This window comes from Mus caroli, assembly GCF_900094665.2.
Source record: "Mus caroli chromosome 6 unlocalized genomic scaffold, CAROLI_EIJ_v1.1 6_unlocalized, whole genome shotgun sequence".
Classification (NCBI taxonomy): Eukaryota; Metazoa; Chordata; class Mammalia; order Rodentia; family Muridae; genus Mus; species Mus caroli.
The window spans coordinates 77,312-99,279 of record NW_018388436.1 but is presented as its reverse complement, the minus strand read 5'-3'; the positions used below and the strand labels follow the sequence as shown (position 1 = coordinate 99,279).

Sequence of the window (21,968 nt, the reverse complement as noted above, 5' to 3'; positions counted from 1 at the left end):
AAAAAAAAAAAAAAAAGACATGCTACTGTCCACCATAATATTAACTCCACCAAGGCACCACCACCGAGGCAACAAGAGGACCATGATACCCACACCACTACTATGCCACAACCAAGGCAGCAATACCTTCGTGGCACCAACACCAGCAGTAATGATTTGCAACAACAAGAACTATCATTGGTGGTGAAAATAGTGGGGGAGACAGCAAACTGTGACTTACACCTCGAGTAAGAACAGGAAGACTGTCCTCCCACCTGTACTATATCCTGTCCAACAGCAATGGAAGCCTCTGTGATTCTCCCTCCTTGTATTGTTCACTTTAATACTACTCTCTGTGGGAGCTCGATAGATCTAGAAAACTTTTTTGTGTCTGTATCATTAGCTCCATTTTCTTCTTCTAATTTGTATTTTGCCTTTGGGTGTTTCTTAAAATAATTTTTGTTATATAGAGATTTAAAAATACTCTAATATTTTTGTTATAGTTTTGAGGGCTTGGGTCATGAGCCTAAGATATTTATACTTCTCAAATAGATTTTTAAAAATCTACTCTGAAGCCAGTCCATGCTGGTGCGCTCGCCTTTAATCCCAACACAAGGGAGGCAGAGGCAGGTGGATTTCTGTGAGGTCAAGGTGAGCCTAGTCTACATAGATAGTCCCAGGACATCCAAGTCTACACAGGGAAAATCTGTCGCAAAAAACAGCAAAAGTTAATTTATTTTGAATAATATATGTTTTATAGTTAATCAATAGTTAAATTTATAATTAACTGTTTTCTAAAGAATATCACTTCCATTTGTTATTTCAAATTACTATTCATTTGTCTTCTGACCCCATGAACAGAGCACGAACTTTCCTCCTTTTCCTACTATGTAACCAGATCCTCAGCTGGCCATCACATCCTGCTTCAGAAAGCAGGGACAATAATGTTTTGGGTATGGGTAGAGTTTTGGTAGATAAAACTATAATTTAACAAAAGGTCCATCTCTTTCGCTGTTAGTTGTATGACTTTGGACAAGTTATTATCCTGGAGCCTCCATGTCTTTGTATTTAATGTAAAAATATACACATACATTTACTATTGTTTCTACTAGTGTTAAAATGAGATTGCCCAATACAACTCTGATTATAAAGTAAGGAATCATTACAGCAACATTAATCATTAATTTATTATTTTATTGAAAATAATCTATATGGGGCCAAAAAGATTGCTGAGAGATCAAGAACCCTAATTATTCCTGCAGAGAACCTGGGTTCTGACCCCAGCACCCACATATTGGCTCATAACCATCTGTAAATCCAATTCTAGAGAATCCAACTCCAGGTGACCCCTATGGCCACCACACACATGTGGGGCACACACATGCATGTAGATACAGGCACTCAAATACATTTAAAACTTATAAAAAGAAAATTATACAATTTAGCAATTATAGTCAAAAGATAAAATCAATTAATGAAGTAAATTTATGAAAACTCACCCAAATAATCTCGAGTTATATAGCCTGCATGCTCCACGTGCTCCACAGCTGGTTACGGACCACTTTATACATGTTCTGTCAATTAATGCCCCATAATAGACTGGAGCTAGAATCCCTCCTACAACATGAGACGAAAGCTATTAACCCAAGACAAGTATTTAAAATAAATCTAGGTGTTAAATCATATTGATAAACACTGAAGAATGAAAATCTGAAAACTTTCTAGGATAATGTCTTTATTTCTGCTTGATTATATGCAAGAATTAATATTAATAAATTTTTCCAAAGATTATACCACCTTTGGATGTGTAATATCATACACATCTTTTGTCTAACTCTATCCCTAGCACACATAATGAACAAGGTATTCCACATGCCTATAAGCTATGTTCTTGCAACACAAATTAGTTAAAGTCTATTTAGTGACATGGTCTTTTGTAAGGTTTTGGGGGTTTGTTTCTTTGTTTGTTTGTTTTTTAATTCACCAGAAGGTTCTGGAATAATTAAAGTAGATTTGTAGCTTTGTGACAAGTGAATAAAAGGACTTATCCCAATCCCATAAAGGCAGAAGTTGTTCAAGTACTTGAAGCAAACTAAGAATGGGGGTTGGTAAGATGAGTCAATGGTTTAGAGTGCTTGCTGCTCTTGAAAGCACCAGTGTGTGGGTCCCAGCATCTGTATCAAGAAGTTCACTGGCTGGAATTCCAGTTTCAGAGAATCTGATTCTCTCTTCTGGAAGGCACTGCAGGCCGGTGGTATATATACAGAAAATCATGCATGAACACTTACACATAAATAAAAGTTACTATCAAAAATAAATACAATTAAAATGTTCAAAGGTGGAAAAAAGGAAATCTAACAATGTAACTCTTACACCAGGACTCTCTCCCCACACAAGCTGTGGTCTAGCCCCATCATCACCGTGGAATGGTGGCTTCTTAGGTTCAGAATATCTCCTCTTTTGGTGTCACCTGACACCATGATCCACCATTTTCTTTCCACTGATTTTGTACTTGTTTAAATATCTTTTGGAGTGTTCTGAGCAGTTCAACTTTAGGGCCTTGATGGTAAGTTCTGCTTTTGTGTTCTGATTGCAAGGCCTTAGTTGTGGGCCTGGCCATCAGTCAGGGGCCTTTTTATAGTGTGCAAAAGCATACTGCAGGTCTTCTCCAGAGCTCACACATGGCACAGAGAAGCAACTGTTTCCTGCTTCTGTTTCAATCAGCTCTGAGATTGACCACGGACTGGAGGAGTGTGTTAGTAGATGTCTCATTCAGGAGCAATGTGGTTCAAATTCTTATGTATTTTGATGAACAAATCTCAGCTGTTGTTACATAAGAAAAAGATTTTACAATTTTATTGATTTCATTTAAAAAAATAGTATCTTCTTTTCTACAGATCTTTTTAAACTAAATTTACATGTGTATCTGTCCCTGGTTGTTAGTGTAGTGCCACAGAGCTGGAAGATGGTATCAATCCACTGAAATTCAAGTCCAGGCACTTGCAAGCCACTAGAGGTGAAGATGAGAACTGAACTTGGAACTCTATAAGAGCAGTACATCCTGTCAGCCACTGGGCTTCCACTCCAGCCTCCTATTCCCAGCTGTCTGAGAGCAAGTAGTTGACAATGGACTGATAGTGGAGGCCAATGTATCAAAGAAAGACTGGTCTCAGGAAATGAGCTACAATATTCATGTTTCAAAAAATCAGGGCCATCCCTTGAGAAATGAACAGTACATATTAACAATATGTATTTTCTGTGTGATGTTACTGGTGTGACAAATCAAATTAAATGTTTTAGGTAAGAAACTCAGCCTTGGTCATTACTAGGATTTTACTCTCTTCGGTAACTTATTTTCTACGTGACCTACTCAGTTCAATGCACTGAGAGATGTTTCACAGTGTTCAATCAGAGTGTGTGAAAGAGTTGCTTTGAGTTAGAAGTTTGGTGCTTAGTATATGTTTCCCCTATTGAAACATTTAGGTTTGATGAGACCATAGTTCCTAACTACGATGGCAAATTCCCTTTTATGTTTTGTGATGCTAGAGGAATTTCTTTTATTCTTTGAGTTTCTCCTTTGCCTGTCTGGAAGCTTACTAAGTACACAGCACGTCAGTTTTGGAGGCAGGTAGATATGTGGAGTTTCCTTTGTGTATTGGAGGTAGGGGCCTTCTGGTATGTACAGAACCTTCCAGCCTGGAGATAGACAGTGAACTCCAGAGAGGCCTTCCTTCTCCCTCACCTCACTCTCTTCTCTTCATCCTCCTCCTCTTTTTTTTTTTTAAAGATTTATTTATTTATTATATGTAAGTACACTTCAGACACACCAGAAGAGGGAGTCAGATCTTGTTACAGATGGTTGTGAGCCACCATGTGGTTGCTGGGATTTGAACTAAGGACCTTTGGAAGAGCAGTCGGGTGCTCTTACCCACTGAGCCATCTCACCAGCCCTCATCCTCCTCCTCTTCTCTTCACTCTTCCTCCTCCTTCCCACCCCTTCTCTCATTCTTCTAACTCTTCTGTTTCCCTTTGAGTATCCAAGGTTGTGTCTCCTACATACATCATGGACAATTTCTCCCCAATTGTTATCAGGGAAGGCTGTTTCTTAGCTTGCAAAGATCCCTAGAATAGACCTCCAACTCCTTTGCTGATCTTTAGAATCATTTCATCGGTGCTTGCCTCTGACTGGCTCTCTGCCCTATCCCTAGGTAAGTAACTTTACTGTTTTTCTATCTCTTTACATATAAGCATTTAATGTATATAAATCTCACTAAGGTCATGTGAGTAGTTGTGAAAGTAGCAACAGACATTTAGAAGTAAATGGTAGTGAGGAAGGGACATGCTTCCCTAAATTTCCATCAATTACGTCCTCTGAATATTTAGAAAATGAGACTTAGGAACCTTATCTTGACATAAACATCACAACTTCTTGAATTTTCATTTAATTAAAATGTCATCTTCTTCCAAGGTGCTAGATTCTAGGCATGAGTTCTCCTTCCCTTTCACATGCTTAGTTGCTGGTAAAAGCTCTGGAGCCTCCAGCACCAGACAGTAGGCAAACAGCCTGTCAGCCTCAGGTTCTATTCTGTTCAGTTCCAAATTCCCAACACTCTTAACACATAAGAAGCGTGGAGATGGACCTTTGTGCCATGCTCTCTAGTCGAGTCAGTTTGACAAGCGGAGGCTTGGAAGCTGACCATGAGGAAAAGAGTTTCACAGAAACTCCCTCCTGGAGTCTGGCGTCCCCCCTAACCCATAAAATTAATTTTCCACTCCCATGTTAGTCTAGTGTATGGATCCACGTGCTCTCTATTTAGTATTACCTTATTATAAGTGCCTTTTAAGATTGAATTCTGACATAGCTAAAGCCTCTCCCAGTGTTCTAAGATCCCAGATTACAGCAAGGAGTTTAACCTATTCAGTAACTAATTAAGCACTACAATAAAACAGAACCATTAACTCAATTGGTCTGCAGAAAGAGCCTGGGAATCTCACTGAGATAGAAATCTTTAGTACAGGTTACATTCCATGCCAAAAGCAAGTTGATATACTCTCCTGATATATGGGGATTCTCCAGACAAGATAAGATTTAACAAGGCCTAGGAATTTAGGGGTCCATGATACTACATTATTCTTGAGGCCTGCCAAGAGTAAAAACCCCCTGGTGCTATTAAAACTAAAGTGTGAAATTCTTGCCTGGCATTAGGCTGATCCTAGGCAGAGCTGTTAATCTCTATTGTAAACATTTATCTAGTTCCTGCAAATTCCTTTCGTTTGTATCTGGTAAATTTCAGTGTACCTTGTCTTATTGTGATTTGTAGCTCCTATTAATTCGCTGTAATATAAAATAGTCTAATGCTCAACCAGAGATTACATTCAAATTCTACACAACCTCTCCTGTGTGTGTCTGTTTGTCAATTAATCCTACTCTTTGTCCATCTGCTTGAGAGACTCGTTCCATGCAGACACAGGGACCCAGAGGGTCTGTGACACCTTTGCTCTGCCTGACTGAAAGAAGCTCCTGCCATTGCAATGAAAGGGAACAGCTGATCTCTGTGACGTAACTTATTGTACAGACAGGACAATTCCTATGTCGAGCCTCTACTTTGAAGTTAATGATCAAATTCTCCTCCATGCCTTTATGGTTTCTTGTATCTCCTACTGCTTTCATTTACTACAAATACAAATTATTCTTAAACACTTAAACTTTCCTTAGAATCAAGACATATTTCCATTCTACTTTTAAGCTTGGCATGATGATTTGTTCCCTGAATTTGATGTGATTCCCATACCTAGTGTTCGTATAATCAGTGAATGGAATCCCATTCCAAGTGATTTCAACTCAGGTTGGACACTCCTGCAATAAGATAAAAGCAAAAAATAAAATAAAATAACATTTAAATGTGTTCAAAATGATAAGTTGAGTTTAAAATGAAAGTTGAGTTTAAACTTAAAATGTTATTTTTCTTTATGGTTGGATAAAAATGCTCATGGGAACAGCCCACATGTTATAAAGGTATCATTCACAGCTTGAGAAGAGACAAGTTGCAGAGTAATAGGGATTCACCATGCTATAATTACAAGAGAGTCCAGAAAGTTGAGATTCTTTAGCCCAGGCTGGCCGCAGACTCCCAGCTTCCTAAAGTACTGAGCTTATAGCTATGTGTTACCAAGCCTGGCTAAAGTTTATGTTTTATTCAGTAAATGTGCTGTAAAAATATCTGTAGTCAGCGTTATAATGTCTACAATGACATTGGTTTCATGTGGCCCATTCAGTCAGGGCCCTGGAAAAAGACCGGGTGCTTCTTTCTAGGCAGAGGTCTCAGCACACACCCTGCTTCCTTACAGCTATGCCTGTTGTTAACAAAGAAGTCTAATAACTTTGTAGATAAAGTTACACTGTAACCAGAAGAGTCAAGAAATTTATGCATTCTGGACATGCATGTATGTAACTGTTATGTTAAAGGTAGAGAGCATGTTATCACCTTGCTTATCACTGGGGAAGTGGCATGGCACCAAGAGTCCTTACTGAATCTGTGAAAAACCAGCTTTTAGTTCCCAGCACCCACACTGGATAGCACATACCTCTAGTAACTACCTCTAGTAACTTTCTCTGCAAGGGATGAAGCACACTATTCTGGCCTCTTTAGGTACCTGTGCTCACGTAGGCATACTCATACAGACAGACTTATATACACAGAAACAAAACATAAATCTTCAAAATAAGATATGTATTAAAAGAAACACATTCTTCCATCTAAAAAGTATTATAAAACATATTATATTTATGTAAAAATTATGGAATTCGTTTGATCTTTCTGCATTTAGTGAGCTGGTGACACCCTTACTTCTGTAAAAAAAATCTCATCCATAATGATGAGAATGAAATTATGTGGAAAAATGGATGGGTGGGATATTACTCCTGCTAGAATACTTTTACTAAAATACTAAACTGATGATATATTTTACATGGCCTTAAACTACTTGGTGCTTATTTGTTTAGAAGGCTGAGTAGATATGTCATTCTGCCAAGGGGAAGAAACCACTTCACCTCTCCTGACAAAAGATAACAGTTCTTCACCTCATGTTTTGTGAGGATCCAATATGTATTTGCACTTTGAACTTCAGTTTTCTTGAAATGTGACTGATCCTTAATCCTTGCAGGAAAGATACCACCTACTGAGGACTTTCAACTATGTCCTAGAGTGCTGGTGGCTCTCTCTCAACCTCATGGATTATGGAGGCTAAGACAAGCAGATCACTTGAGTAGTATAGTGTATGACTTGCCTGGGCAACATAGTGAAACCCTGTCTCAAAAATCAATGAATAAATAAATGAATAAAGTTATCAAGAGAGATTATACAATTAAACAGAGAAAACATTAAACACATTGCAATAAAGATTTCAAGCATTATGGTTATATGTTAGGAGACAGTAAATGCAGTATGGTTGGTGAAGGATGGTCTTAGATCAGCAAGGGGTACACTGTACTCATAGGGCAGAAATTTATGCTTATATTCTAGGAGGCAAGTATTTTTGTTTTCCATTGTATTTTGTTTATTTTGTAAGTAAGATGTAGGAAGTCTGCAGGAAGTATAATTTGGCTTGGTCACTGAAATCTTTCTCAAACCTCAGATTTATCAAGCGTGATTTGGAGAAGGAAGAGGTGGGAATTTTATCCCTGCTTGAGTCCTTGTATCTCACTGATGCTGTTGTTTATAGGGTAGATTTTGGCTATGTACTAGAAACACGACAGGTTTCTACTCCATGTGCATTTTCACCCCAGGAGAGTGCTTATTGGCTTACATGGGAATGTAAGGAGGACTTGTTGACAGGACTAATGTTTGCTTCCAAGTGGGCTGGACACCTCCAACAACTTTTGGGAATGAAAGCTGTGACAGAATGCTCTTCAAAGACAGCCACATACATATGTAGACATAGACATAGACATAGACAGCCCCATTCCTAGGCATGGACACCCACCTCTAGCCATAGCCTTGTACTCTAGCTGCTTGCTTATTCACCAGTGTGCTTACTGGTGTGGTCATTCATGAATGCGTTATAGCATAGCGCACTTATCAGTAAGTGTAATTCCTATCTCACCTCTCATGTGGAGCACCTCAATATAGTGTGCATACCTCAGAAGAGTAAAAAAGAAGCTCAGGAAGCTGGGCGCATTTTCTAACTTACTTAACTTCTTAGAAATATCTGTTTGATATAATAAATTAAACATTAAACTCATCTTCCATTATCCTCTTTCATGATGATGGGTCTTATATTGTTTCAAAGGATGATTTTTAAGTGGCACCTGAGAACCCCAATCAAATAGGTAGCTCAGGCACAGGATGCCAGGCTTACTATCTGTTAAAGATAAAGCTCTCCTTACTTCCTGGCTGATCCACATCACTGGAATTTAAGTTTTAAAAGTTCTGAAATAGCTCTTTCTTGGGAATTTGAGATTAATATTTTTGTTTATCCTAAGTCTATGAATTTTAAGTAGATTTTTGCACATCTTAGTGAATATTTTATAAATGGGAAATGTTCTCCTTATGAATAGACAACATTTCATACTTAATGGGACTAACTGATAGTGGGGAAACACCTTAATATAATATTTGGTCAGAATAGAATTTTTAAAAGTGTAGATGCTATTTAAATATCTATCCTCATTTAGATGATAATTAAAACCTTTCCTCCTTTCTCTTAGCCTTTGGGGACTTTTAATCAACACAGAGTTCAAAAGTATAAAGAAATATTAACTCAGATGATCAACATACAAGTGTTATACAGTTTTAGTTTTAGATATGACTGTGCATGAATTAGTCAAATGGGGCCTCTAGGACCTGCTCCCTTCCCTGGCCACCCATTACACTTGCCCCACAGTGTTCACTGCACTCCTGGCCAATGATTTACGTTTCCGTTCCAAACATGTTAGCTTTTTCCAGTATCATGGTTTAAAGCATGAATCTAATTCTCTCCTAAAATCCTCATCTAGCCACTTTTTTAGTTCATGGCATTAAACAACACTTTTTTTTTGTTTTTTTTTTTTTGTTGTTGTTGTTTTTTTGTTTTTTTGTTTGTTTGTTTGTTTGTTTGTGTTTTTTTTTTTTGGTATGTGCCTTTGAGACCATCATGATCCCTATCTAGGTTTCTTTTCTTCATCTTCATAGCAACCCTTTCCTTATAATGTTAGGATCATTTTTAGAATTATGATGTGCTTATTTTAATACTTTGATTCATTATGGTCTTTACTGTTGTACTCTGGGATGTATGTCCACAAGAAGGTATCTATTAACTTCCCTTGGAATATTCTTCAAGCATAGTATCTTACCTACACATTTGTTAAAAACAGAACAACTCAACTCTTTCCATATATTTATTTCTTCTGCCTACAGACTGTTACAAAAGATCGGATCAAAAGTCACACTGGCTGGGCATGGTGGCTCACGTCTTTAATCCCAGCACTCGGGAGGCAGAGGCAGGCGGATTTCTGAGTTCGAAGCCACCCTGGTCTACAAAAGTGAGTTCCAGGACAGCCAGGGCTATATAGAGAAACCCTGTCTCAGAAAACAAAAAACAAAACAAACAAACAACAACAACAAAAAAGGCATACTGTGGGTAAATTAAAACTTTTGAAACATTATTGCTATTTCAAATTTTTGATATGATTTATTTTTGTTAATTTATGTCTGTGAGCGTGTATGCCAGGTGTGTTTGTGTGTGTGTGTGTGTGTGTGTGTGTGTGTGTGTATGTGCTTGTGTGTGTGTGTGCCCTCAGAAATTAGAAGATGGTATCAGACCCCTTGGAGCTAGAGTTATTTGTGATTTTTGTAAGACACTTGAGGTGGGTAGTGAGAACTGAACTCAGGCTCTCTGGAAGAGCAATAGGCACTGTTAATTAATAAGCTGTCTCTCCATCCTATAAATATTACTATTTACTGAAGTTAAAGCTTTTTAGGCTTTCAAATGGGTTTCTTTCATTAACATCAATAAATGATTCCTAGAGCAGAATGGAACTGAGCATGACAGTTCTTCTAAACTTAAAGAGATACTCTTACTTACTGGTTCTCATTTCAGATTTTGGCTGCTGTCAAACTGTCAAGTGCCTTCATTCTTTGGACAATTTTTCCTAAAGGCATGTGACTGACACAGAGCAGAAATTTTTGAATAAAGTAAGGATGTAAACGTAATATAGAAAGAAAAAGTGAAAAGACAATTGACTTGTTCTGTTTTTAGACAAATATTTAGGTAAGATACTATGCCCCAAGAAGGTTTCAAGGTAAGTTAGTAGATAACTTTTTGAGGACACATATCCCAGAGTACAATTGAGACAATTCCAAATAATTCTATATTTTAAGTGTCTAGCAAGCTGAGGCTTCACAGAATATAGATTTCCTAATAATAGAAGCATATGCAAAATTATTATTTATATTATTTAACTAATGAAATAATCATAAGAACATGTGCTCTTATATAGTTAAAATGCAGCAAGATATGAGCTTAGGCCTCAAATATAAGACAATAGAAGTCAGTAAATACATTTATCATCTAATATACATGACTAATTAAGATGTCTTAACAATTTATACTCAGAATGGGGAGAAGTCTCAGTCAGTAAATCTCTTGACTTACAAATGTAAGGATCTATGTGTAGGTCCTCAGAACTCATCTGTGTTCCTGCTTGTGGACAGGTGACCAGCAGATCTTTGAAAGTTTAGAGACAGATGATCTAGGTTCCACAGTGGAAGTGGAAAAGACTTGATAACTGATTCCAGAGATAATTATCTGAGTTCTAAATGGTTGCCAAATATGTACCCCACACAGAAATGCACAAACATGCACATAAAAAAAGTATACTCACTTCATCAGAACCAACATAAGAGAAGTGCTTCCCAGTGCAGTGAAAAAAGATGTAAACAGTTGAAAAGTTATATAAAAGTAATATTTGTTTTTGCATTTGTCTCTTGGGCATTCACCCAAACGTGCTGAATAGTTTCCCTTCTGGAAACCAGAGCCGCTGACACAACTGCAGTCATAGAATTCCTAAAAGACAGGGTTCGAAATGGTATAGAATGTGCTTGCATAACATGAAAGTACTATAAATATATCCCATTATATTTTTAAAGGGTTCTTCCTTTCTAGCAAAAGTGTTTACTGTTTTTAAAGCTTCTAAAAGCATCATTGTTTAATAATTGAAAGAAATTGCATTTATTTCTGGCCAAGAAAATAAAATTTGCTCCTAATTACTAATTCATTTCCATTTCAACATTATAAATTGAATAAATTAGTGTCTGAAACTATTCATAAGTTCTTCATCCAATCAAGTTCTTTTTCATAATTGACTTCTCACTTTTTCTTTCTATATTACTTTTACATCCTTACTTTATTTAAAAATTCCTGCTCTGTGTTAGACACATGCCTTTACAAAAAATTATCCAGAGAAAGAAGGCATTGACAGTTTGACAGCAGCCAAAATCTGAAATGAGAACCAGCTATACAAATGGGTTGTACCGCACAAAGTGTAGTGGAAAACATGATCATGCCAAGTATGGTAGTACACTTCTGTAATTCCAGCACTTAGGAAGGGGAGGTAGAAGCATCCTGAGTTCAGAGACAGACCTATTATAGAGATTCTGTCTCAAAACCACAAAACAATAGCTGCTTGCTGCTTGTACACTCAATGTTTGTATCAGGAAAAGGGGGGAAAAGGATATTTCTGAACTATGTGAGATATTGAATAGGTTAGTGGTATGTGAAATATCGTAAGTAATTTTTATGCTTTGGAGTCAGCAGGTGACTAAAGATAACTCATAGTACACAAGGAAAGGTGTGTTTTGAATAAAAAGGAAGGTGGCATGGCATGGCATATAATAGGCATATGTGAAAAGATGCTTGAATATCTGAGTAAAAAGCTAGCTTTGGGGAATTCTGAATTGAAACATGAACATTGGACAGTCAGGCAACCATGAAGTCAGGACTGTTTCTTGAAGAGTCAGATGGTCAGGGAGCTCCAGGGTAGATTCATAAAAGTCTATAAAAAGTATAAGATTTGTCTATATGATGATTCAAGATACATCTTTATACAGATTCAATGGAATCCTCATCAAAATTCCAACTCAATTTTTCAGAGAGAAGGAGAGAAAGAGCAATTCTCAAATTTCTCTTTTGGGAATAACAAAAAGCCCAGGATATCCAAAACCATTCTCAACAATAAAAGAGACTCCAGCACCAGGGTTCCTTGCCTGCAAAGACTCCGGACACCCGCAAGGACCCACACAGGACCCACCACGGGATCTTAAGACCTCTGGTGAGTGGAACACAGCATCTGCTCCAATCCAATCATGTGGGACCTGAGACCGCATTAATTAAGGAAGCAGATAACCCAGCCTTATCAGGGGCACAAGTCCCTTCCGGTCCACTCCAGCACCTGGGTTCCATGTGCGTGGAGTTTCTGGACACCCCCAAGGTCCTCACAGGACCCTCCACGGGATCTTAAGACCTCTGGTGAGTGGAACACAACTTCTGCCAGGAGGCAGGTTTGAACACCAGATATCTGGGCACCTTCCCTGCAAGAGTAGAGCTTGCCTGCAGAGAGTACTCTGACCACTGAAACTAAGGAGAGAGCTAGTCCCCCAGGTCTGCTGATAGAGGCTAACATAATCACCTGAGGAACAAGCTCTAACCAGAGACAACTATAAAAACTAGCTCCAGAGCAGACATCCTGGTTCTGGGACCCCGCCGAGTGTATTCTGCACAGGTGAGAGTACGGAATACAGAAACTAAAAGCTTCTGGGACAGGGGGGGAGCCACAGAGCTTCTAAGGCAGCCCCCTTTTCGGGCCCCAGACAGCTGGCCACTTTCCTGGCCAGAGGTTAGGGATCTGACCGGCCCAGGAACGCTTTGCCTGAGCATCGGCAGCAGACATCTTGGTTCCGGGACCCCGCCAAGTGTATTCTGCACAGCCCCAGAGTTAACCAGATGGCGAAAGGCAAACGCAAGAATCCTACTAACAGAAATCAAGACCACTCACCATCATCAGAACGCAGCACTCCCACCCCACCTAGTCCTGGGCACCTCAACACAACCGAAAAGCTAGACCCAGATTTAAAAGCATATCTCATGATGATGATAGAGGACATCAAGAAGGACTTTAATAACTCACTTAAAGAAATACAGGAGAATATTGCTAAAGAGTTACAAGTCCTCAAAGAAAAACAGGAAAACACAACCAAACAGGTAGAAGTCCTCAAAGAAAAACAGGATAACACATCCAAACAGGTGATGGAAATGAACAAAATATAGTACTACCGGAGGATCCCGCAATACCTCTCCTGGGCAGAAGATGTCCCAACCTGTAAGAAGGACACATGCTCCACTATGTTCATAGCAACCTTATTTATAATAGCCAGAAGCTGGAAAGACCCCAGATGCCCCTTAACAGAGGAATAGATACAAAAAAATGTCGTACATTTACACAATGGAGCACTACTCAGCTACTAAAAGGAATGAATTTATGAAATTCCTAGGCAAATGGATGGACCTGGAGGGCATCATCCTGAGTGAGGTAACACAATCACAAAAGAACTCAAATGATATGTACTCACTGACAAGTGGATATTAGCTCATAAACTTAGTATACCCAAGATATAAGATACAATTTACAAAACACATGAAACTGAAGAAGAACGAAGACCAAAGCTGCTTGTGGACGTTGTACATCGTGGTGCGGAGCCTAGTGCGCACCACGATGTACAACGTCCACAAGCAGGCCATATCCAGGGATCCATCCCATAATTAGCTTCCAAACGATGACACCATTGCATACACTAGCAAGTGTTTGCTGAAAGGACCCTGATATAGCTATCTCTTGTGAGACTAGGCAGGGGCCTAGCAAACACATAAGTGGATGCTCACAGTCAACTATTGGATGGATCACAGGGCCCCCAATGGAGGAGCTAGAGAAAGTATCCAAGGAGCTAAAGAGATCTGCAACCCTGTAGGTGCAACAACATTATGAACTAACCAGTACCCCGGAGCTCTTGACTCTAGCTGCATATCTTATCAAAAGATGGCCTAGTGGGCCATCACTGGAAAGAGATGCCCATTGGACATGCAAACTTTATATGCCCCAGTACAGGGGAACACCAGGGCTAAAAAGTGGAAATGGGTGGGCAGGGGAGGGGGGAGGGTATGGGAGATTTTTGGGATAGCTTTGGAAATGTAATTGAGGAAAATACGTAATTAAAAAAATTATTTAAAAAAAATATAGATCATGCAGTGGCAACTTGTACTGATCACACATTTTTGTACTTTTCTCTACAATTCCACTTGTGTAAAAAAGTTAAGACAAATTTGGTGATATTAATAAAACTAGAACTATGTATTAAAAAAAAATAAAAGAACTTCTGGGGGAACCACCATCCCTGACCTCAAACTCTACTACAGAGCAATAGTGATTAAAAACCAAAACTGTATAGTATTGGTACAGAGACAGGCAGATAGACCAATGGAGTAGAACTGAAGACTCAGAAATGAACCCACACACCTATGGTCACTTGATCTTTGATAAAGGTGCCAAAACCATTCAGTGGGGAAAAAAAGACAGCATTTTCAAAAAATGGCACTGGCTCAACTGGTGGTCAGCATGTAGAAGAATGCAAATTGATCCATTATTCTCACTTGTACAAAGCTCAAGTCCAAGTAGAACAAGGACCTCCACATAAAATCAGATACAATGAATCTAATAGAAGAGAAAATAGAAAAGCACCTCAAACACATTGACCCAGGGGAAATTTTCCTGAACAGAACACCAATGGATTATGTTCTAAGATCAAGAATTGACAAATGGGACCTCATAACATTGAAAAGTTTCTGTAGGGTGAAGGGTACTATCAATAGGACAAAACAGCAACCCACAGATTGGGAAAAGATATTTACCAACCCTACATCCAATGGAGGGCTAACATCCAAAATATATAAAGAACTCAAGAAGTTAGACTCCAGAGAACGAAATAAAACTATTAAAAAATAAGGTACAGAACTAAACAGAGAATTCTCAACTGAGGAATCTCGAATGCCTGAGAAGCATTTAAAGAAATGTTCAACATTCTTAGTCATCAGGGAAATGCAAATCAAAATGACCCTGAGATTCCACCTTACACCAGTAAGAATGGCTAAGAACAAAAACTCAGGTAAAAGCAGATGCTAGTAAGGATGTGGAGAAAGAGGAACTCTCTTTCATTGCTGGTGGGACTGCAAGCTGGTACAACCACTCTGGAAATCAGTCTGGTGATTCCTGAGAAAACTACACATTGTACTGCCTGAGGACCAATCAATACCACTCCTGGGCATATATATACCCAGAAGATGCTCCAACATATAACAGGGATATGTGCTCCACTATGTTCATAGCAGCCTTATTTATAATAGCCAGAAGCTAGAAATAACCCAGATGTCCTTCAATAGAGGAATGGATACAGAAAATATGTTACATTTACACAATGGAGTACTACTCAGCTATTAAAAATGATGAATTTATAAAATTCTTAGGCAAATGGATAGAACTAGAAAATATCACCCTAAGTGAGGTAACCCAGTCACACACACACACACAAAATGGTATGTATTCACTGATAATTGGATATTAGCCAAAAAGAAGCTTGGAATACCCAAAATACAACTCACAGACCATATGAACCCCAAGAAGAAAGAAGACCACACCAAAATGTGGATGCTACAGTCCTACTCAGGAGGGGGAGAAAATAATCTCAAGACATAGAAGGAGAGAGGGGTCTGGAAGTGATAGAGAAGGGGAAGGAAAAAGGGGGCAATTCAGATATGGGAGATGGGGGAGAAGTACAGAGGATCAGGAATGTGAAAGGAGGAGAGTAGCAGTGGGGGAAAGGGAACTGTCAGTAGCCACTAGAAAGTCCCAGATGCCAGGGACCCAAGAGGTTCCCAAGACTCAACAGGGAGGACATACGCAACAAAGGGGAGAGGGGACCTGTAGAGACCATATCCAGTGGATAGGCATGACCCCAGGTTGAGAAATGGGGCCACACATTCATCTCAGAAACAATCCAAATTTTTTCCTGTCAAAAGGAAACACAGAGACAAAGAGTGGAGCCGAGACTGAAGGAAAGACCATCCAGAGACTGCCCCATCTAGGGATCTATCCCTTCCACAGACTTCAAACTCAGACACTATTGCTGATGCCAATAAGCACTTGCTGACAGAAGCATGGTATAGCTGTCCCCTGAGAGACTCTCCCAGCACCCGACCAATACAAATGCAGATTCTCTCAGCCAAACATCAGACTGAACTTGGGAGCCCCAATAGAGAAGTTAGGGCAAGGACTAAAGGAGCTGAAGGGTTTTGCAACCCCATAGAAAGAGCAACAATATCAACACACCAATCCCCCCAAAACTCCCAGGGACTAATTCATCAACCAAAGAGTACATATGGGGGCAATCTGTGCCTCCAGCTTTATATTTAGCAGAGGACTGCCATATTGAGAATCACTAGGAGGGGAGCCCCTTTGTCCTGTGGAGGCTCGATGACCCAGGGTAGGGGAATGCTAAGGCACTGAGGCAGGAGTGATTGGACAGGTGGAGAAGCACCCACATAGAGGCAGGGGAGAGGTTTGTGGAGGGGAAACTGGGAAGGGGAATAACATTTGAAATGTCAATAAATAAAATAACTGATAAAAATGGAAATAAAAGAAATTTAAAAACTAAAAAAAAAATTCTTCCTTAGTGTCTTGGACATAAAGTAATTATCAGTTATGACAGTTAGATGCTTGTATCCTAAAAGGAGTTTTCAAAACCCTAACTACATCCATGTTCCAAAAGATAATAGTCTAACTCTTGAAAGTGAAAAATTGGAAATTAAGTAATCTCAAAATAGAATTCAAGGAACAGAAAAATATGATGGTTCCAAGCAGGATTTCATGTGAAGCTTTGCTAACTTCCCAGTGTTAATAACTGTAGATCATATAGGAACCATTTTTATATCTTTTACTGGAGACCTTAGCTCTACAAAGATGTAATAAGTAAGTGAAATTGAATGTGAAGTTATGAGCAAGGAGAAGTGAGAAAATGAAAAATGATACTCACTGTATTAGTCAGTTTCTTATCACCACGAAATGATTTGCATCCTGCCAGACAAGGTGAAATGTAAGTCACTCCATTTTCCCCACAGACAGGTTCCCATTGATTTTTATCACAAATGCAGTCCGAGTTGCAATAAGAAAGTGGTACATCTATGTGAGAGTCCACTGGGTTCATTCTGGAGATATATGGTAGATAGACATATGTCAGAGAGAGATGTTGGGAGAAGGGAGAATGGATGGAAGGGAAGTGAAATGAAGGGAAGGGAATAGAAGGGAAGGAAACAGAAGGAAAGGAAAGAGAAAAGAAGAAAAAAAGGATCATGGGAAAAAGCTGATTAGAGATACGTGCATGTTACTGGTGTAAGAACCTCGTTAAATTTCTAGCTATGCTTAGGAGATGATAAGGGGTCTGCATAGCCTTAGGAAGCTGACGTGCCAGGAATACTTCTTCTTATTATAGGAAAGAACAGGTGCATTACATCTGTGGTATCAGGATGTCTAATACAATGGAGAGTAGCAGGGTCAGTTCACCAAGAATGAAGATCAAGTTTGGAGTGAGGATCTGGTCTCTTATATAGGTTTTTGTTTACATGAATGCCAGATAAAGCTTGTTCAGCCATAACTGTGAAATTTGACTACATATACACTCACAACCTAGCCAAGATTGCAGTGGTTGAAGACTAAGAGTTTTGGAATCTGAAACTTCAATTTTAAGTCTTGAGAGTCAGTGAGGTAATGTCTGGGTCTTGCTGGTGATAAAAACTGTATGTCTGTCCAGGGGGTACAAAGGTATCCATGACCAATCTCCCATTGCACATTGTCCATTGCACATTTTGAATACTCTAAAAATGACATGATCATCAGTACCCAATTTTTCTTTAAATGAGGAATAAAGGCTGCTCTTGGGAGATCTTAAACAGTGATTGTTTGGAAAATGTATAAATCATGATCCTTACTAACTGAACAATTTAGTGGAAACTGTTTTCAGCCTACTGTTCTCTCACATAGGATTCTGAATGGAGTGAACACATGATTCTGCTGATAAAATAATATAATATATAAATAAATATAATATAATATATGTATATATATAATACAAACCCATCATAGGTCAAGGTTAGGCCAGCAAATGCCTTGTTTTCACAGATTAGAAGAAAATATAACAGCTGGAACACATAGGCTATTGATGTGGTGAAAAACAGAAACTTAATGATTCCAAGCAGGGTTAATCTTAATCTTTTAATGATATATCCTCCTAAAAACATTCCACTTGCCATAGTGGGTAATGTTATAACTCCTGGAAATAAAAGAAAGACATTGTAATTAGTTAAGAAAGACTTCTCTGCTGTCTTTACATATGAAATACAGCGTGTCTATATAAACCCTTCAGTTCTGTTGCTTCTAAACTAGAAATGAATGGCCAGCATGGGAATGGAAAACCATGCTCTATGTGGAAATGACAAAAAATAATGTCTTTTGCCAAAAAGAGATGTCAAACATTGCCTTTGAATAGATAGATTTTATGAGGGACACCTGACCCCAGAAAATAATGACAATGTACCCAGCCTTCACAGTCTAAAACCTTTTTTTATGTTTGAGATTATTTCCTTTTAATTTACATGTGCGTGTGTGCGTGGGTGGGGTGTGTATGGGGTCGGCTGTCCAGGAGACGTCCTCTGAAGTGCACCGCTCTGTTCCAAAGGGAACTCTAATCGACCAAACCTCAAATATCCAGAAAAGGCCTCAACCTTGATGATAGGAAGAGTTCTGGTGATTGGATAAAAACCTATATTCTTTAGAAACTTTCCGTTCTTCTCTACCGAAGAAGTCATTTCCCTTATCACTGACAGAAAGAACAAATGATAACTAGTGATGCCTATTAGCATACCAGAGGTCATGCTGGCCTCGAAGGCTCCTTCTGCACTACAGGTACCTGTTATACATTGCCAAGATCATGCTTGTCTTAGCCTTTCTCATCTCCCCATAAACTTCGCCCCCCAGTCCTGCTCCCCTGCTGTCCTCCCCTTCAGGTCCCCATTCCCCTTATCACCCTGCTATTCTGATATATTCTCACCCAACCGCTCTGCCTCCTTCCTTTTCTTCCTCCTCCTCCTCCTCCTCCTCTTCTTCCTCCCCCTTCTCCTCCTCCTCCCCCTTCTCCTCCTCCTCTTCCTTCTCCTCCTCCTCCTCCTTCTTCTTCCTCTTCTCTTCTTTTTATGCTGGATCTCATTTCACTCACTGTGTTTTCTCTATTCTTTATCCCCTGGAAATCTTACCTCTCTCAAAGATAGCCCTGGCCAGGTCCTGCTAGCCATATTGAGTCTGCTTCTTTCTCTTTCTGCTCTTAACCCTTCCACATATCACTGGTCATTCAGTCACTAATATCTACAACAAAAATCCTTCCCTTAACCAAACCATGAAGCAGTCATGTCCTCTGTTTGCTCATCATCTGTGAAGCAAACTTCGAATCACTCTGTCTTACCTAACAGAAAGTTGGCCTGCGATGCTGTCTGGCCAAACTGCTGCTCTATAAACTTGAACACGTAAGTAAAGGATCCAATGAAGGTGCTTATTTGTAGCAACGTCAGTATCAAGAATATAACATATAGGTCATTGGTAAGGATGCTTTTCAGAGACCATAGAAAACCTTGAAATAATAAGAGTGAAGAAAACATTGTAATACAACTTAAACATTTCTTACATCCCAATCTTCTACTTATTATAGAATACATAGAATAAACAGAGTGCACTCTGGAATCTTGCTATAAACAGATTCATGAATACTTTTATTCAATCATTTCCATAATCAGATTATGTATTTGGTCATTTGGAGTCATAACTATTTTTTTTTTGTCTTTTCTGTGTTCTTACTTTCTTTGTTCAGTGGATACTTGGCAGTTCTTCACAATCTTAGTTTTTCATACCTTTCAATCTATTTACCCGTTCATTCAGCAAATACTTGGTTTTGAATCAGATACCAGGAAATATGGTGAAACATAAAATATGAATTCTGTATGTGCTATTTCCTATTATTAGCATTTAATAATGTGATTCTTATGCTAATCAAGCAGTTTGTTAAGCAAAATTTTATGTAATTGATGACCACAGGGTGAAGAACACTGATGTTCAAAAATCATAAGCATGAATCTAATGTGAGGATTCCAACACTTTGTTTCTTAGAATGAAGCATTTCTAGAAAACACTGCCTGGGCAAATATGTCAGCACTTAAGTCATCTGCCTAAAACATTGCTCCAGCAAATACAACTGAATTGAGTTACCTGCCTAAAATACTGCCCCAGCAAATACTCTGGCATTAAAGGAGCCTGCCTAAAACACTGCCTCACTATACCTGGCAGCACTGAAGCTATCTGCTTCAGGATAAAACACTAACAAGCAGATTATAATAATGAGTCCCAGGTCAAATTAACACAAGAACACTAATAAATTAATTTCTGCATTCCAAGGGCTGGGGCTTGAGCCATGTAGCACTACCTGACTGGAAATTTCTTGATATAAACAACAACAAAAATTTCTTGTCTGTATGTATCTGTATGTATTTCATGTATGTGGTTGCCCTTGAAGGTCAGAAAGGAGAATTGAATCATCCAGACCAAGAGTTACAGACAGTTATGAACCACCATGTGTGTATGTGTGTGTGGGGGGGGACGAGGTAAGTTGGGTCCACTGCGAGAGCACCAAGTGCTCTTATAATCACTGAGCTATGTGTCCAGCACCCTGATATACTCTTTGTAATGTCTATGGTAAGTTTCAAAACCTTGGTGCTCTAGAACCCTTGTCTATTATGCCAAATGCTATGGGTTAAATCCTCATACCAGGAATAAAAACAAAACAATACTGTGGTTTCTTGTCTCTAACAACTTATTCTTGTGGAACCAATCAAACCCTGTTATTAGGTACTGCCCAGTTTCCACGGTAAAAAAAAAGTGATAAATAATCTTCTTGTGGCTAATATCAATGTACTGATCTTGTTAAAACTGAACTATCCTCAATTATAAACCAAACAACATAGTTAGCTCCAGCATTGAAATGTTCATGGGTTGGGGCGATGGAGTGAAAAACATAATCAAATGAAGAACTGAAAGAAAGGAAAAGAGGGTGTTCCTTTCCCCACCAGCACCTGGGTAGCTTGGGCAAGGATTCGGCTGACACCCACAAGCTACCCACAAGAACCTCCACGGGATTTTAAGACCTCTGGTGAGTGGAACACAGCTGCTGCTCCAATCCAATCGCATGGGACCTGAGACTGCATCAATTAGGGAAGCAGAAAACCCGGACTGATCAGGGGCACAAGTCCCTTCCAATCCATGCCAGCACAGGGGTAACTTAGGCATGGAGTTTGTGGACATCCTTAATGTATACACAGGACCCTCCACAGGATCTTAAGACCTCTGTGAGTGGATCACAACTGCTGCCAGGAGGCAGGTTCGAACACCAGATATCAGGGCACATTCCCTGCAAGAGAAGAGCCTACCTGCAGAGAGTACTCTGAACACTGAAACTCAGGAAAGAGCTAGTCTCCCAGATCTGCTAATAGAGGCTAACATAAACACCTGAGGGACAAGATCTAACCAGAGACAACTACAACAACTAACTCCAGAGATTAACAGATGTCGAAAGGCAAACTTAATAATCTTACTAACAGAAACCAAGACCACTCACCATCATCAGAACGCAGCACTTCAACCCCACCCAGTCCTGGGCACCCCAACACACCCAAAACACTAGACCCAGATTTAAAAGCATATCTCATGATGATGGTAGAGGACATCAAGAAGGACTTTAATAATTCACTTAAAGAAATACAGGAGAACACTGCTAAACAGGTAAAAGACCTTAAAGAGGAAGCACAAAAATCCC

The 21,968-nt window shown here is 39.2% G+C and overlaps 1 protein-coding gene across 2 annotated transcripts in view; it reads right to left on the bottom strand.

Moving 5' to 3' along the window:
• The window catches only part of LOC110287586 (solute carrier organic anion transporter family member 1B2), a 65,012-nt gene that overhangs the window by 1,490 nt on the left and 41,554 nt on the right, over positions 1 to 21,968 (bottom strand). For both annotated transcript variants that reach the window (XM_021154159.2, XM_021154158.2), the window contains exons 9-14: positions 19,572 to 19,736; positions 18,191 to 18,386; positions 17,094 to 17,265; positions 10,841 to 11,022; positions 5,772 to 5,836; positions 1,479 to 1,596 (exon numbers count right to left, since the gene is read on the bottom strand). In XM_021154159.2, coding sequence (XP_021009818.1) covers positions 1,479 to 1,596; positions 5,772 to 5,836; positions 10,841 to 11,022; positions 17,094 to 17,265; positions 18,191 to 18,386; positions 19,572 to 19,736 — 898 coding nt within the window. The remainder of the gene's footprint in view (positions 1 to 1,478; positions 1,597 to 5,771; positions 5,837 to 10,840; positions 11,023 to 17,093; positions 17,266 to 18,190; positions 18,387 to 19,571; positions 19,737 to 21,968) is intronic.